Source organism: Primulina eburnea, chromosome 13, assembly GCF_022965805.1.
Source record: "Primulina eburnea isolate SZY01 chromosome 13, ASM2296580v1, whole genome shotgun sequence".
Lineage (NCBI taxonomy): Eukaryota > Viridiplantae > Streptophyta > Magnoliopsida > Lamiales > Gesneriaceae > Primulina > Primulina eburnea.
The window spans coordinates 7,513,149-7,532,289 of NC_133113.1; the positions used below are offsets into that span (position 1 = coordinate 7,513,149).

Consider the following 19,141-nt stretch of genomic DNA (forward strand, 5'->3'; position numbering starts at 1 on the left):
GCCCAACAGTGTTACTAGCCACTACCGTTCAAATTCTTGTATTTTTCCCCAAAAAAAATTAATAAATTATACTATAAACAATCAAATATTCCTCCAATTCACACTATACATGCCATATTTCTGTGAAGTGCTCAAGCGATACTCAAAAAATGTTAATAAATTATACTATAAACAATCAAATATTCCTCCAATTCACACATCATTTACATGCCATATTTCTGTGAAGTGCTCAAGCGATACTCCAAAAATACCACGGGGCGATGCATATGGCTGTTCTGAGTTCACCCTTGAATCTTAGCCTGGAAAGAGCTCGGATGTTTTTGGGTTGGCGGCTGTACAATACTCCATTGTGACGTGATTCCAGCTTTTATTTATCAACTAGTATCCGATTTTTTAGATTCGACGGCTGTACGATAAGATAAACATGATCTCTCGGAGCAATGCCCTCTGGCTCAGCTGGTGAGCAACCTCATAGTATCCGATTTTTTAGATTCGACGGCTGTACGATAAGATAAACATGATCTCTCGGAGCAATGCCCTCTGGCTCAGCTGGTGAGCATCCTCAAAATATCCCCAATCTAGAGCTTATTACCAACAAATTAAATGCATTCTGACCTAAGAAACTCCCAACTTCATACGCTCTTCTCCATTCTTCTTTTGGTCCAACATCCAATATCATAGAATCTCATATCATCAGATCAGCGATCGAGCCACCAAACCTTGCAATCGGTGCCATAACCTTCATGACAACAATATCTCCAGTTTCAGAATTATTACACTTGTATGCCTTGTTAATGTGCAATCCAGAGATTCTTAAGTTTAGATTATATTTTTGGTCAAATTTTAGAACACCACTCTCACTACGTTAGCACACAGATGACTATTTTCCACAATTAATGATACATACAAGGCAGGAATCCTTTATTTATAGAACTAACACCATTTCATAATATAACGATTCAGCAAGGCAGGAACATGACAGCTTCTCGTGGTGTTGTTTATAAGTCAACAGAATTTGACATGATGTTTCGAGTTGTGGGGGTGTTATCGACGATGAACAAGACTGACCTTTCACGAAGGCACACTTTCATGATCTTGTATGAGAAGTGTCAGCGCTCCAGTGCATCTTTCCACATTCTTGAGAACTTGGCTGCTAAAGAAGTGTGTGGGGAATCTGGAGGAGAAAACAATAGAATAGTGAGAATATATGATAAAATCATCAAATGGTAAATTGACTGGTTGAAATTTCTAACTCATAAATCACATCGAGCCAAAGCAATCCAAAAAAATAATTTAAGCATTTTGAAAGCAAAAATGAGTAGGTAATCAAACTAAATATGAACAAAGTTTCAATGGGGGTAGAATTATGTAACTTGGTCAGTGTGTCCAACATTCTCCTCTAACCAGAGCAATAACTTATGTTCCAAAACACCTTACATTTCAACTATGTAGCTCCTAACAATGATCAACACGTATCAACAAATTTCACAACACAACTTTAGAACAACTACAGCCCTTGACTGTGAACGCTTTTTAACTAGTGAAGCAAATTTTCATCAGGTTTAGACCTTAAGAGTGACTTGTAATCGACTTTATTCAACTTAAGAAATAAGATTCCATCCTAATCAAAAAACTTAATTACTCTTCGAACAATTGCTAATTTATTTATGTTCTTAAAATGTGGAAATGTACTCACTTGGACATTGATGTAACCGCATAATTTCTACCAGGCATTAGCAAAACACAAGGGGAGAAAAAGAGGATAAAACTAGACAACAAAAAGCTCTGAAAAAGGGATGTTGATAATGTACATTACAGAAAACTTATTCAAACAAAAATACATAGATGTAACTTATGTTCTTAAAATGTGGAAATGTACTAACTTGGACATTGATGCAACCGCATAATTTCAACTAGGTATTAGCAATAGCAACACACAAGAGGAAAAAAGCAAATAAAAACCTGACAACAAGTTGCTCTGAAAAAGAGATGTTGATAACGTACATTACAGAAAACTTATTCAAACAAAAATACATAGCTGTAAATCTATTTGCTTATGTATTACTTAAAATACAAACATAAATGTGTGACTATTTAAGAATACTAAAAGACAAGTCTGAAAACACGTGATCCTCCAAAAGAAAATTATCTTCCGTAAACAGAAGACCACCTCTTGTAAAATTCCAGGTGGCATAGTACATAAATGCAGAAATGTTACAAAATAGTTGAGGGATTTACAAGGGACTGAGCATTTTGTAAAACTGTAGTGGATGAACTTAGATTAAATTCTCAACTAATATAATTACGATGGTTCATTGTAAAGGTAATGAACTTCTTGACAAATAAAATATGGATGCCTATTGAAATAAATGTCAGACTATATTTTTAAATTCATAGTGCAGTTTAAAAGCAGTCCACGAGTACCCATAGAGAATAGCAACAAACATGCTTTCTTTAAAACCTTAAAAAAATTGATTTTCGGCCTATAGAGTTTGCAGGAAAAATACAATATGGTCCATAGAAACCATAGTTTCATATTCACCAAATTAGGCAAGCACAACATAAGATAACCACTAAAAGCACAAGACATGTTAACCATCAAAACCTCCTTGTATCATAAACATAAGGACAGATGTGGATACTTTACCTTCGGAATCTTTAAGAACTGAAGCATTACTTTGGAGGTATAATCTATCACACTGATGTAATTCTAAGCCTTCCATCTTAGCAAGCTCGTCCAACATATGACCTATAAACTGATAGGAGACCATACTCACGGCATCACAAGCTTCCTGCACCTCAAGGTATTGATTAACACTCCTGCTCTGCTCAGGGAAGGGGATTTTCTGTTCAACTGGTGCATCAGAAAATTCTAATTTCGAGGTGGAAAATGAGAATTTTGTAGTCTTTCCACCACTAATTTCATTGTGGCTGGTGTCAGGTGAGTTAGATAGAGAAAATAGCTTTTTCTTGATTGTCGCTTTAAGAGGATCAGGATAAGCCAATCCACATTCCCCAAAACATCCTGGTAGGTGATGTTTCGTATCTGTGAATGAACAATCTAGTACTTTTGAGTCCCCGCATTTTGCGGAATGAACAAAACTATGGTTTTTATCCGGATCCATTTCTGTGGTATGAAAAGACATTAGAGGTACATCCAACTTACTGCTTGAGGACAGAAGAGGGGAAAAGAAATTTGATTTAGCCATTGATACCAGTGTTCTAAATGGCGGTCGAGGCGGCCGCCTAGGCGGTGCCTAGGCGGTAGGCGGTCCTCGACCGCACCGCCTATGCATGAGGCGGTTGTTTGAGGCGGTTTAAGCGGTACGGCGGTGGGTAGGCGGGTCGAGGCGGGTCGAGACGGCGAGCAGGCGGGGCGAGGCCGGCGAGGCGGCGGCGAGGCGGGCGAGGCGGCGGCGAGGCATTCAGTCAAAATTTTAAGTTGTAGTCAACAAGACTGGTCAACAATTTTAAAATTTTGGTCAACAATTTTAAAAATTAGTCAAAGTCAACAATTTTAAATTTTAAAACCCTAACCCACCTAACTTCTTTATTTTATTTTTAGTTTTCACTTTTCCCTCCCAACTCTCTCCCAACTCCCTCCCAACTCTCAACCACTACACAGCAGCCGCCGCCGCCCGCCGCCCGCCCGCCGCCGCCCGCAGTCTGAATATTAAGGTTAGGTCTTGCATGTTTATCATTTTTCATACTTTTTTTTAAGATTTCAGATTTTTTGATTCCAAAAATCAATTTTTTTTCCTATTATTAATTTATTATTTTATTATTGCTTTATTGTTGAAGATTAATGGCGGAAAAAGAAAAACAACCGGAGTTAGAATTTAAGCCAAAGTCTAATGATATTGTTTGGGAATATGGAGTGTTGTGTAATAAAGAGAAAAGGGATTGGATCACATGCAAGTTGTGTAAGAGGCTTATTAAAGGAAGAGTTTATAGGATGAAGATTGAATGATCTTGTATATGTCAAATTCAATGCTAATCTTATGAAGAAGAAGAGTAAAAGAGAAATGGGTGGAGATTTGCTTCTATCCTCTCAAGCTAGTGAAGCTCAAGGTTGGCTTGTCGATGACGGTGATGAAGATGAGGTCGAGCCGGGTTCAGGACTTACTTGGAGAATGGTAGCGGAGGCCTCGGGAGCGGTTGAAGTGCTACATCCAAGGAGGAGTGCAAGGAACATCCCCATTAGAGAACTTGACGAAGATTTACATACATCGGAGGAGGAGAATGAAGAAAATGTTGATTTTGAGTCCGATGATGAGAGGATCATGGATGTAGTAGATGGTGCATATGTAGATGATTTGGAAGATTAGTTATATTTAGTCTACTATTTGTTCTAATGATGGATAATTGATTGAAACTTAGTTTTTTGGTAAATGATCTTTATTAATTAATATGATGATGAATATGATGATTGAAACTTAGTTTTTTGGATAATTAATATGATGATGAATCTTTATTAATTGCACATTATCTAAATGATATTATATTTTGTGTTTAAACATTATTTAGTTGCACATTTACATGTAAATGATTATATTGCATGATTACCTATAAAAAAAACACTTAAAAAAATTCAACCGCCTAGGCACCGCCTGGGCACCGCCGAGGCGGCCGAGGCGGTAGGCGGTCACCGACCGCCCCGCCGCCGCCTCCCGCCATTTACAACCTTGATTGATACAGGTGAAGTTTCACAAATGCTTTCTGATCCACAATATGAATCATGAGAATAATGTCCACCATACTGAGGGTTCTCTCTTACTTGTTCATCGTCATCTGATATATAGAGGATATCACTTTTTTCTAAATCCTCCATGTATGCGTTAGAAAAATCTCGATCAAATGCATACTCAGGTAGAATGTTCCATACAACTTCTTTTGCTTGAGCACTGACAATTAATACATATTCTACCTCCTTTTGTATTTCCTCCTCCACTAACTCTTTGGTATGAATAACTGAAGAGGGCGATCTTCTGAGACGTGGACGTCGAGATCTATTATTGATGATAATGTCAAGAGTTTCCAGTAAACAATTTGGGACCTTGTCCATATCGCTGCACTCAAAAAGATATTCAGTCAATAAATTCCTTACAGCCCTGCGTAAACTTCTGATCGACATCTCAACATTAGGAGAGAGTAAAACATTCACTCTTCTCACTTCTATCAAGCTTACTCTCTTCGGATCATTTATGAAGAAAATTGCCCTTGCTATGTCAATTTGTAATGCTTCGATTTCTGGTGAAAATTTCCTAAATTCTATTGCAGCAGGCTGGTTAAGCATCAGCTTTAACGTCAAGCCAGCAACTCCCAAAGCCCCAGCTAATGATTCTGCAGGCTCATTACCATTACTAAGATCCAATAGCATCTTCATGCACTTTTTCCTAATTATATTGATTAAACCATCACGGCTCCATCCAGATTTTGGTGACTGCAGGGTTGGGATGTATCCCCTAACTCCTCTCACCTTCCTATGCATAGCGCTTAACGCTCTAAAAGGGAAGTCCTCAAGCCCATCCAGTATCTTGATACCTGCAGCGCAATAAGCTTCAGAAGGAGTTGGACAAACCGCCTGATACCCACGAAAAATTGTCATATCTTTCAGTAGTTGAAAAATATGTTTCAATCTTGTTTTGGAAATGTCACTCTTATCAGCAAGAACTTCAGGAAGAAACTCTCTAATTAACTTCTTCATACACGAATTGGTTTTTTCGTATTTAACTAATCCCCCCGTGAGTATCTCAACGAAAGAATACAATCCTTTGTTTGTCATGTCATCAAGAAGGAAGAATACATCTTTGAGATCATCGTGGGAATTAAAAATTTGTAAATCCTCTAGAACACCATGGTTTTCCATTTTGCAGTTATATGCATTATATCCCCTTTCTACGCAACTTCTTATGTCATCATAGTTCATCTGGAATGAAACATCAAATTTCCAGAACATCAGACAAAATAACCTCCATATGCAGAATGTAAATTCACGCATGTGTTCAAAGTATGCAATTAAACCACTACACGAAGCATGTGATAAAAGGATCAAAAGAATGTGACCAGTCCAATTCTCTTAAAAAATAATAAGATATTTCAAGTGTTATAACACAGTATAGTAAGAAAACTCACATCGTCCTCTCTAACTAATGACTCAGGTAGAATCCTGCCAAAAAAAGAGAGTAAAAACACTTCACCACTATTATTCACTCAAAAATCAGTAAAATGTTTCCAAAAAACCCGGATCCGCATTTATCAAAACATCAAAGACAATGATATCATCAAGGAAAAAACAAAAAATCCACTAATATGCCAACTTTAAAGCACAAATGCAATGTGTGGCCAAAAATTATTAGGAAATAAGTACAATCCAAATTTAAAATATAAATGCATTGATTGATTGATAAAATGATGATAAATGATAAAATATGACCATGTGGGAAAGTATATAATATTATTTTAAAAATTAATATATTATGGAGTTGAAGCATATGGTTACACATATAGAAAAGGTTTCACAATTAACTATAATAACAAAACCCTTTTCTGCAAAAAAAAATACAAAATATTTCAAGTTCATAACATACACCCGAAGGCTTAATGCACATTGACAATTTTTTTAAAAAGACAATAACACAGCCCTAATATCAAAATAAAGCAACAAACTGTCACATAGCAAACTCAAGCTTTTTTTAGAAAAAATGATGCACAAAAAAAATTGATATATCATATTGATCATACCATGGGGTCATTGACAACAATTTTTTTTTTTTCTTGTTTTTAAAAATATTCCTCATAGTTGGTAAGTAATATAAGAACATAAAATTAAAATTCATTCCGAACATCATGATTATTTGTGTAACCTCATATCCAAACCTCAACTCCCAACCTTGTCCAACCCCACTTCCCAGTCACATCCCGACTTCACCATCTACATTTAACGTGTTATAATTCCCTTCAAAATAACCACCATTTTGACACAGATCTTCAAACTCATTGCTATATGTTAACCATGGAGTAAAACCATATTCAAACTCTTTAAAGCCAAATCTTTATAGATTTAAAGGATTACCTTGATAGGCAGTATAGTTTCTGTTCACAAACTTGGTTATTGTGACTAACAGATAGTAGGGAGTGTGATGTTTTCACCAAAACGTTAATATTGATTTATTTAGAATTCAATCTTCTTCGAAACAACTCAATAAACCCAGGAAAAAAAACATACAAGGACATATTAGTTTTTCATATTTCTCTTATGAACTCAAGCAAATTTATCAGCATGCTTAACATGAAGTAACATATCCAAGACTAGCAGTTCGTTGCTCACGTACTGCACGTGATAAAATATGAAATAAGTATAATCCAAATTTAAAATACAAATGCATTGATTGCGGATTTGATATGATGATAAATGACAGAATATGATTATGCGGGAAAATTATAAAATTTATTTTAAAAATAGGTAAGGCTTCACATGACAATAATAACAAACCCCATTTTAGAAAAAAAAAACGTAAGCGCAAATATTTCAATATCATAAACACATTGACAATCTATTTTTATTTTTTAAAATGACAAAATTAACACATCCCTAATGTCAAAATGAATCAACAAATTTTCACATAAAAACTCAGGTCTTTTTACAAAAATAAACAAAAACTTCTATTAATCATATTGATTTTACAGTGGGGTTATTAATAATAATTTTTTATTATTTTCTTGTTTTTTGAAAATATTCCTCCAAGTCGGCAAGTAATATAAGAACATAATTTAAAATACATTCCAATCAAAAACATTGTGGTTGTTTTGTGTTACCTCCTACCCAAACCCAACCTTGTCCAAACCTACTTCAGTCACATCCCTACTTCAGTCATCTACAATTTAAGTCTAATAATTCCTTTCAAAGTATCACCACTATCACAGTACACATCAAATATTTTGACAGTGAAAACTTCATACTCATTGCTATGTGTTAATCATGGAGTAAAGAATACTCAAACTCTCTTTAATGCCAAACCTTTAGAGATTTAAAGGATCACCTTCAAAGCCAGACAGCCAGTACAGTTTCTCTTTAGAAACGTGATCGTATGGCTTTATTAAAGTTAACATAACAGGGAGTCTGAATTTTTCACCATCAAAACATATGTTTATCTAAAGCTCAACCTATTTTTAAGCAATTCAATTTACATAAAAAAAATATAGGGACATAGTTCATACATCAAGTTTTTCACATTTATCCAATGAATTTTTACCAATTAATCAACATGTTAAACACAAAGCAACATGTAATAATAAAAGGATATAGAAAACAAAAATTACACAAAAAACAAAGAAAATCTATACTAGGAATTTCCTACATAATCAAAGATGAGTATTATATGGACGAAAGAATTTCTAGCGATTTCTATAAAATGTGTGTGGGACACTCTACATATTGGAGTAGCACAAATCGAAAGTCATAGTTGTTTTAGGGTGACAATATCATAGTACTTGACCTTAAAATATTTCATCTACAAATTTTTTTAAAAAAAACCGCAACAATTCTTAGGAGGCTATAAGCTCGAAAGAAGACACCAAGCCCATAAAACTAGATTTCTAGGTAGATGAGCTTTTCTAGACTTGTTAGCCACATCACGATTTCTTGTTGAACCAGTATGGGATTCTTAGAGGCTGATTCTAAACAGTGTTCTTTTCTCGATCAATAATGACCCCCAAAACTAGAATTCTCCACCATGATCACATCACACTGAAAAAGGTTTAAAAAAAATACACTCACATGAAAACAAAAACAAAAGAAAAACAAAATTTTGTGCATACTTATCATTGGGTGGCAGTAGTTCTTCAGCACGTTCTTGTTCTCTTTTGGACAAAGATAGACCCATCAAACATCTACGAAGTAATTTTTCATATTTAATTACAAAACATGCGTCAAAAGAATGAACATAAAAATATAATTAAGAGACAAAAGGAATGGAAGGAAAAGTGGTTGGAAGAATTAATTACCGGCGCTTGAGCCTAAGAAGAGACTCACGCTCCTTAAGTTGAGATGTCAAAGCTTTAAAATCTTCCTTATGCCATCCTCTTTCAGTCAGTCCTTCAAAATTCTCTTCCATAGAGTCGAGTTGTGAAGGAAGCTTAAAAAATAAAATTGCCGAAATAGGAGTTAGAAAAATTCCCGTAATTACCAGTAGCAACTTTCTGCGAAGCTCAAGCAAATTAAAATCAGCAACTTTTAAATAAATACGAGCATTATATTTAGTTTTATTGCTAACGCTGTGGCAGATAATTTATTTCAACGATTAATCATCAACCTTAATTTCAATCAACAACTTGGGCTTTATAAAATTTCAGAAAATTACGACTTTCAACTAAAATGCCCAAGCTCATATATTTTAGTTTAAATCGCACAAATTAATAAGATTCACTATATTAATATTTCTTGGCTAGAATATTCGCAACACGATTGCATAATTTTCGAAATATCGTTAAAGATAATTGCATTACTAGTTCAATAATAATTTATCGCCGGAATATACCAAGAAGTCGATCAACTCTTTTAACTACGATTTAAGTCTTAACCCAGTAATTAACCAATAATGAAGTGATATTTGAGCCAAAATTAATTTAAATTGAGTCAATAAACCTCACCCCGGGCAGCTTCTATAATTGAACAATAAGCTGGAATCGAGCTTGAAAATCGCCAAGAACTAAAACAAAATTTCAGCAAGGTGCAATGTTGGTGGTCACAAGGCAAAAGTTGACCAGAGAAACTCGGTTCACGGCTGGCTCAAAGTGAAAAAAGGTGGGGTTGGTCGGAAAGTGTTCTAAAGTTCGAGTACCAACCTTCCTTATGTCGGAACCCAAGCACAACGTCAGTAAAACAGCCGGAAATTGCGAGGAACTGAGCTGCACAGGTGAGGAGGCCTAGGGTTTTCAGGTTCAGCTCAAGTCGCGGTTCTGAAATCCATTTGAAAATATTTATACAATATTATATACAAAAATTTATAAAATATTTTAAATTGTTCTAAGAATATGTCTCCGATTAGACAATTACTTATAAAACGTTTTTATAAAAGTGTTTTTACAAAATATTATTCATAAAAACATTTATATAAAAAAATTATAAATAATTGTCAAGTCGGAGTTATATTTATTCTTGAAACAATTGTTAAAATATTATATAAAATATTTTATAAATTCTTTCAAAAAAGCTTTCAGAATAGCGACTTGAGACGAACCCGAAAACCCTAGGCGCGATCGTCGCCTGCACGGCTTTACTAACCTTTCGATTTCCGACTGTTTTACTGACGTTGTGCAACGTTCTGACATAAGGAAGGCGGTACTCGAACTCTATAACACTTTCCGACCAAACCCGACCTATTTTGCGTGGAGCCATCACGAACCGAGTTTCCCCGGTGAACTTATGCCGCATGATCACCACCATTGCACCTTGCTGAAATTTTGTTTCAGTTCTTGGCAATTTAAAAACTCGATTTCGGCTTATTGTTCAATTATAGAAGTTGCCCGTGGTGAGGAATTTATCGCTTCGATTTGATCTGAGTGATGAGAAATATGTTGCATATTCAGTGAGGCATAACTGAAACATGAACTCACAAATGAGTTGATTTTTGTTTAGTTAGTGTTGTGTCTTATAACTTATTTTGCTCGATGGCGAGCAAAAGGTTAGTAAGGGAGGTTGATGTGTCGATTTTAAATATTTTATTGTCTCATTTTGAGTCTAATTCTTTCATGTTTATGTTGAGTCTATTTTTAGTTCTTTTTAGCTATATTGTGCACATTGGTTGTCCCTCATATGTTTCAGTTTGAATTGTAGGTGAATGAGATAAAAAAAAAAAAAAAAAACTAAGAAAATACGGACCAGATATGAGAGTATGACGGGCTAGGGCGGATGAAATTGTCCGCCCCAGCGTGCAAAGGATGAAAACAGAGTGAAATTATATCAATTTTTTCAAGTAAAAAAAAATTCAGACAACCAATCCAAGGCAGAAACTAAAAGATTTCACTCACAAATACAGAAGCTAATTTTAACTGGTATGAGTTTGAAAAAGAAAAAAAGAAAACTTTAATTGGTACAACAAATATAAATTCACTTCTGGAAAAATAACATTCATGTAGGAAAATTAAGCTTTAACATTTTGAATATACAGACGCACAACCAGCATACACATCTTACAATTACTTCGAACAAATAATACGACTCAAGAAATTACCAAATTTCTTCGGTAATCATTTTCGCATATAATTATATAAACATGAGAAGAAAAACGAGAAGTAAAAAAAAAGGATTTACCTTTCACAAAACGTGTAGTTTTTCCGTTTCCTTCGATTGGAAGGTTAGGGATAGGGCAATGTGCAAGACAACGCCGATGGGAGTTGGGACAACGAAGATGAAAAAAGTTTCAAAGGAGCGTTAGTTTTCCAGGCCCAATATCAATTTTTTCAAGAAAGCCCAACACAAATAAAATCAAAAGAGAATCAAGCCCTATTCCATGTAAATCGTGTGTGTGTGTGTTTATATATACTAGTTACTATGCACACGCTATGCGTGTGTACACTTTTTTTTATTATTATCGATGGACTAAAGTGAAATTTGAAAAAATATGGAGGGATTAAATTGATATTTGAATGGTTGAAAAAATAAATAAATAAAAGTGTTTGTTGAAATTTTAAAAAAACAAAAAACAAAAGTAAGGGTAAAATTGGAAAAAAAATTGGTGTCCTCTCTAGGTAGTTAGTATAATGCCCTCACACTTAATAAATAGTATAGATATATATATATATATATATATATATATATATATATATATATATATATATATATATATATATACACACACATACAATTTACATGATATATATTGGTTTAATCGGTTTAACTGGTTTTTAAAATTTAAAACCGAAATCGAATTGATTCAAATTTGAAGATTTTGGTGGTATTAATTGAATTATTTAAATTATCGTTGTTTCTAGAATTGTTGCGAGTATTGTTGGTTATTTGTGTTGGATATTTGAGATAAGATTAAACTATAACTCAAATATTGCGACTTTGAGAAAATAATTATAAATTCCTCTTTGTTTATGAGATTCTTTGAGTCGAGATTGTTACCAACATTTGAGTTGAGATTTAGAACTTCGAACCTTGTGGATTTTAGCTTGTTTAAATAATTAAATCAATCGAATTAGTTGGTGCGATGGAGGAACTTTGTACGGATTGATGAATTGTTGGAATAATATGTTATGAAATATAAGGGAAAAATTGAGGAACCGGTTAATTATGGGAAAATTGGTGGATTGAGTAATGAGTTGAATTCTTCGGTTATGCATCTTTGAGCTCCGTGCCGATGTATATGAATTTACGTTGATGGTTGTTGGATGTTATATCTGATTATTTTGCTCAGATTTTGGTCGATATTCTTATGGATTCGGCATCCGACGTATCTAAGTCGACCTATTAGATCGGAGCAGTACTTTATCCATTTTAATGCTTTATTAAGCGGTTTATAATTAATAACAAGTCTAGGAACCCATTTTTCTAACTCAGCTGCATTTTTTACATAAAATGCTAGGCAACTCCAAGGACTATTACTTGGTCTAACTAATTTTTTTTTTTTAGAATCCTATCTATTTCTTCTTCACAATATTTTAAAAGCCTAAGCCACATTGCAATAGGTCTTGCTTTAGCAGAAATCTTATCATCAGTGGAAGACTTATTGATGCTTATTCCTACTCCGAAAAGCATTAAGAACCTCTGCACATATCTCTTTAAATATTTTTTTTGAAATATTTTTTTATTTTTTTTAGAATTTTTTCAGAATTCATTTTTTGTTTAATAGTTTTTTAAAAAAATTCATCTTTTAATGAAGTAACGAAATTTTCTTAGTTAGTTACTATTTTTTGTAAAATATTAATAGATTTTCATACTGATATTGTTGTAAATGGAAAAAACAAATTTTTTCCTTTAATATTGATATATAAACTTTTTTCATTAATCTTGTTAATAGGAAATAACATTTGGAAAAAAGATGTTCCTAATATAACAGGAGTAGAAATATAACATGTGTTCCAAATTGTGCTTCCGGCAACTATAAGGACAATCAGTCGGAACCACTGTACACTAAAAAATATTTTTAACACTTTTTATTTTAAAACCAAAGTGAAAATCGTTCAAGAATAATGAATAATATATGCTGAAAATAGCTACTTTAATCAAAAGTTTCTGAAATTTTTCCAGAAATGTTCTTCGTGAATCTTTATTTTTTGGGCAAAATCGGTTGATGATAATGATACACCTTCTATACTATTTGATTTCTTGGTAGAATATGAGCAACTTGGTAGAATATGAGTGTTGCGTAAAATTTTTGCTATTTTTGGTAATATATTTGATATTTTCTCTTATTTTGCCCCATTATTCCCACTAGTTTCTTGCCAAATTTTTTCTTTTCCAAACTCACAAATGTTTACACTTTGATTTGATAAAATGTGTCTATTGAAATCCTTTTATAGGCAAAGTAGAATAAAGTGACTTATATCGTAACACTTGTTTTCAAAAGCCTCAAAATTGACTTCTACCTAAGTTCATTTCTAAATCAGAGAGACCATTTTTATATATAAAAAATTATTACGTAGAGTTTTTTCTCTCTGTTTTTTTTTTTTTTGTTTTTTCTCTCTTTTTTTTGGAGTTTATTTAATCGATGGGACTAAATTCTCAACGTTGACTCGAGCCGAGCCGCCCGACCAATTTTAACGACTGGCAAAAGAGGCCATGATAGGTTCACAAAGCATGCCTATAATGAATGTGATGTCCTTATTAAATTTGGGAAACTAGGAATAGAAAATTTTATTGTAGAAGAATTTACATATGGGAATTTATAAATTTTATAACTCGGAGAAAATCAAGATAGAACATTTATTCATTTTAGAGATACTAATTAAAATACTGTAAAATAAATTTTTAATATTTGGAAATGAGAAGCAGGTAATTAGATATAGTTTCGGATCACGAATGAGCAAACACAAATTGACGACTCTAGACAAACTCCCAAAACAAGATAACTCTCACCCAAGTATGTTTAGTTCTTAAAAAAGTAACTTCTAAGAAAAATTGCATTCTAATTGATAACAAGTGGGAAAATAATATAAAAGTATTGGAGTTTATATCAAACTCAGCTTTACCCAGCATGCATTAATTGGGTCAAACAGATCAAACTCTTCATTATTGCATCAGTCAAAGGAACAAAAATAGAAACTGGAATTGGTGGAACTCTTCTATTGCATATTAGTTGTAGCACAAAAGTGGAAACTGGATTCTTGTATGGCGATTAATTTATTCGTCACTATTCACTAACAAGAGAGTGCTAGTTTCTTCTGAGATAAATAAATTACTGAGAATAAAAAAGAACAATTCATATCCAATGTACTTTTGCATGTTATTAACCTTGCAATTGTGTATATATCAGTTACTCCAAGACATTTCTCTGTGGTAGTGTACTTTCTTTCAGAATGCAGTTGGTAGTCTTATTTTACATACAATTTTCATGCTACACGAAGATTGATTTTTTTATTTTTCCTTTTGTGGTGAATGTAGAGGAACTGCTGCTGAAAAAGGCGTGGTTTCCCCATTGGAAAAAGGTTCGGTTTATCCAGTGGCAAGAGACTTGAGGCCTTTAGTGGGTCAGACGGAAATTCTAACTTGGAAGCAAAATAATCCTCAGGTAACTCGATATCGTCTTTCGGGTATGCTTACTGTTTTATATTTACATTAAAAAACACTTTCGAATAGTGTTTGTTGAGTTTTCATATTTTTTTTGGGTTAATAAACTTGGTTGGATATATTATTTCCCCTTGTGTTGGTTGGATTATTTCCACTTGTGTTCTTCTAGAGTGACAAAATTACCAAAAAAAGAAGTGGATTGACAATGTAGAGAGGATGCGAGAAATATAAATATGGTTCCATCTCTCTTAATGATATTCAACAGTTGATAAATTAACATCAGAAATTATTCATATTACAAATTACAATACAAGCCTCAAAGATAAACTGTTTAAATCTCTCTCTTCAACAGGGGAATTCAGGAAGGAAATAACCGAACCAAATTATCATTTAATTATTTTTGTGTTGACAGGGGGGAGGGTGGGCATGATTACCACATTAGAGACAATTTAAAGCTTAACTACAACACCTGTATTGCTAACCAGAGTCAGCAAGGTAACAATATTATTTTTTATCCAATATTGAAGCACCTCTCTTGTGTAGGAAATACCAATTTTTTCTTCTTTTTACGCATTATTTTATGGTAGAACTCGAATACCTATTATTTATACTATTTGGTTGGATTCAACAGGAACATGGAACAAGCAAATTTCAAGTATGCGGAAAAGCCATTACCAATTTTTTGGGATATGGACTCTTGTCCAATCCCAATACCATCTCATCAGCAACCGAGATAATACAAATGAGAAGCATGTAATTAGATATAGTTTCGGATCAGGAATAAGCAAACACAAATTGACGACTCTAGACAAACCCCAAAAACAAGATAACTCTCACCCAAGTATGTTCATTTCTTAAAAAATTAACTTCTAAGAAAAATTGCATTCTAATTGATAACAAGTGGGAAAATAATATAAAAAGTATTGGAGTTTATATCAAACTCAGCTTTACCCATCATGCATTAATTGGGTCAAACACATCAAACTCTTCATTCTTGCATCAGTCAAAGGAACAAATTGACGACTCTAGACAAACCCCAAAAACAAGATAACTCTCACCCAAGTATGTTCATTTCTTAAAAAATTAACTTCTAAGAAAAATTGCATTCTAATTGATAACAAGTGGGAAAATAATATAAAAAGTATTGGAGTTTATATCAAACTCAGCTTTACTCATCATGCATTAATTGGGTCAAACACATCAAACTCTTCATTCTTGCATCAGTCAAAGGAACAAAAATAGAAACTGGAAAATTGATGAAACTCTTCTATATTGCATATTAGTTGTAGCATAAAAGTGGAAACTGGATTCTTGTATGGTATTCGTCACTATTCACTAACAAGAAAGTGCTAGTTTCTTATGAGGTAAATAAATTACTGAGAATAAAAAAGAACAATAAATATCTAATTTACTTTTGCATGTTATTAACCTTGCAATTGTGTATGTATCAGTTACTCCAAGACATTTCTCTGTGGTAGTGTACTTTCTTTCAGAATGCAGTTGGTAGTGTAATTATCATTTGATTATTTTTGTGTTGACGGGGGAGGGAGGTGCATGATTACCACATTAGAGACAATTTTAAAGCTTAACTACAACCCATGTATTGCTAACTAGAGTCAGCAAGGTAACAATCTTATTTTTTATCCAATATTGAAGCACATCTCTTGTGTAGGAAATACCAATTTTTTCTTCTTTTTACGCATTATTTTATGGTAGAACTCGAATACCTATTATTTATACTATTTGGTTGGATTCAACAGGAACATGGAACAAGCAAATTTCAAGTATGCGGAAAAGCCATTACCAATTTTTTGGGATATGGGCACTTGTCCAATCCCAATACCATCTAATCAGCAACCGAGATAATACAAATGAGAAGCAGGTAATTAGATGTAGTTTCGGATCACGAATGAGCAAACACAAATTGACGACTCTAGACAAACCCCCAAAACAAGATAACTCTCACCCAAATATGTTCATTTCTTAAAAAATTAATTTCTAAGAAAAATTGCATTATAAGAAAAATTGCATTCTAATGTCATATATATATATATATATATATATATATATATATATATATATATATGACATTACGAAATTAATCTCCTGAAATAAAAGGAAGAGGGGTCTAGTGTAAGCGAAATGATTGGGATCAGGGGTGAGAAAAAATATATCGAGGTTACCTTATCGAAAAATACCGAATTTATCGAAATTTTCAGTGCGGTATGGTACCGATACAAAAAAATTTTGGTATACCAAATTTTCTGAAACCTGCCGCCTTTTCAACAAGTCGAGTTCCAAAAAATCTTAGCATATTTATGGTACAAAAAATATCTGCTTTAAAAAACGAATGGGTAATTAATTTCTCTCTACTGAGATGTTTAAGAAAATATACTACAAATTTAAATTTAAAAATGAATTTATTTTAAAGTTTTGAAAAATTACAATTTTGTGTCCTTTATATAAGTTTGTATGTTTGTAATTTAGGTCATCCATATTATCAAAAAGAGTTTTTGTCATTTATTCAATTTTTGACAATTTTACTCTTTTTTCATTTAGAATCCTAATGTGATATTGCATATGTGTGTCATTTAATGTCACATCAAAATCACGTTTAGAAAATAATCGAAGTTCTAAAAAATAAAAACATAAGAGATTAAAAATGAAATTTGACGAGATAAAGAACCAAAATCACAACGAGCATATATACACAATAAAAAAGGAGTGTAAACATTTTTGTTTCATTTGGAAAATACCAAATAGATACATATACACACAGCAAGCGGAAAATAACCTCTCGTAATTATTAATAATGCATAGCATACTTTAATATCTTTTTATTTTATTTGGAAGGATATCTTTTTTATTTACTTCTGGAATAATCACAAAAAACTTCGTGAGACGATTTCTCGAGTCAATTTTTAAAATGATATCTTATTTGGATCATATATGAAAAATATTAATTTTTATACCAAAAATTAATTATTATATATCCATGTTCTTATATCCGTAGTCAAACACGAATGAAAAGTAGTTGAAATCGATATTGGTGTGCACTTACACGAAAAGCTTCTCCGACAACGACGATGAAAGAATCCGGAGAAAGTTCCACAGTCATCCATTGTCCATCTTTTGTCAACACCTCCAATCCATTTACCTCATTTTGATATATATAATCTGGTAATCATGTTTTCATCCGTGTGCGCTGTAAATCCAAGCTCAGTTTCATGACTTTTGGGCGGGTCATACTTCTGAAATCGGATCACGTAATCTGTAGACCCTATGTGCTCGTCTGTATATGCTTCAAGCCCCAAGCTTTCCAAGAACTATCTTGCGCACAATTTGATCCAATTGGGATAGTTGCTCTGAGAAGGACCCAACAGGAAAACTCACAATATTTTGTGCAAAAAAAATGGTTTATAATTAAGGAAACCAAATAAATTTAATAGAAGCAGATAAAATCTTAGGCTAAAACTCACAATCAATAGAATATATTAATTTTAGAAACTAATAAAAAAATTTACTCGTCTTGGGATGATTAACCAATATTCGGGTAAAGAGCTACCATCCCGTATGATGATAACAAGACCTATTTTGCATCGGGAATTTACTAAATTGTTTTATTTTAGGTTTTAGTCCATTCACTCGTCAAGCTTTGATTTTGGTGCACGTAGTTTTAATTTTCAACTATTTTGGTCTAATTATTGACGTGAAACCAGACATGTCAGCATTTTTTGGTACCACGTCAACACTCCGAAGAATAAGATTAAGAACAAAAAAATTTAAAATCATTTTTCCGAAACAAAATTCGAATACTTTGCGGAACAAAATCCAAAATAAACAAGTTAATAGACAAAAAAATTATTATATCTTTGTATTATAATCTTTGGAGAGAATACTATTAGATGAGTGAAATCGAATCTCTTTCAGGCGAATATCAAGATTAAAAATTCACAATAATTGTATAAGTAATTACTCGCCAAGAAAAATTAACGCGACTAGACACGTTACTGGACCAAATAGGATAATTTAAAACGGGTTCCGGATTATGGGATGGTGGAACCGGGCAAATCATGTACGTATGATATCAGATTGGACCGATTCCAAGTTAATCAGATTGGAGTGTGCCCCCGAACTGAATTGAACCAATTGGAAGGGGATTGGACCATATTAGAATCAATATTTTTCATCGTGATAGGCCTAAAGATATTATTTATCAAGTAGTGAACTTGTCAAAAATCAGATATATAAAGTAATACGCCCAAATCCAAAAAAAAGTTAAAAAAGAGTTAGTGTCATCTCAACACGACTCCACCAAAAAAATGAGTTAAAAAAGAGTAAATTAAAGAAGGGAAAAAAGGTAATTGCGTGAAAGTACGTCAATCGAAGAGCCAACAGAAAAACGAG

At 33.1% G+C, this 19,141-nt stretch overlaps 1 protein-coding gene across 1 annotated transcript; it reads right to left on the minus strand.

Annotated features, from left to right (window-relative positions):
- Window positions 1–139: 139 nt before the first annotated feature.
- LOC140810261 (uncharacterized) lies at window positions 140–9,637 on the minus strand. The gene is made up of 7 exons (XM_073168134.1): window positions 9,007–9,637; window positions 8,821–8,892; window positions 6,136–6,169; window positions 4,650–5,929; window positions 2,648–3,222; window positions 1,069–1,174; window positions 140–739 (listed from the first exon to the last, which is right to left on the minus strand). Exons 1-6 carry the CDS (start codon window positions 9,114–9,116, stop codon window positions 1,110–1,112), a joined length of 2,136 nt encoding a protein of 711 aa, XP_073024235.1. The 5' UTR covers window positions 9,117–9,637; the 3' UTR covers window positions 140–739; window positions 1,069–1,109.
- Between the last annotated feature and the right edge of the window lie 9,504 nt (window positions 9,638–19,141).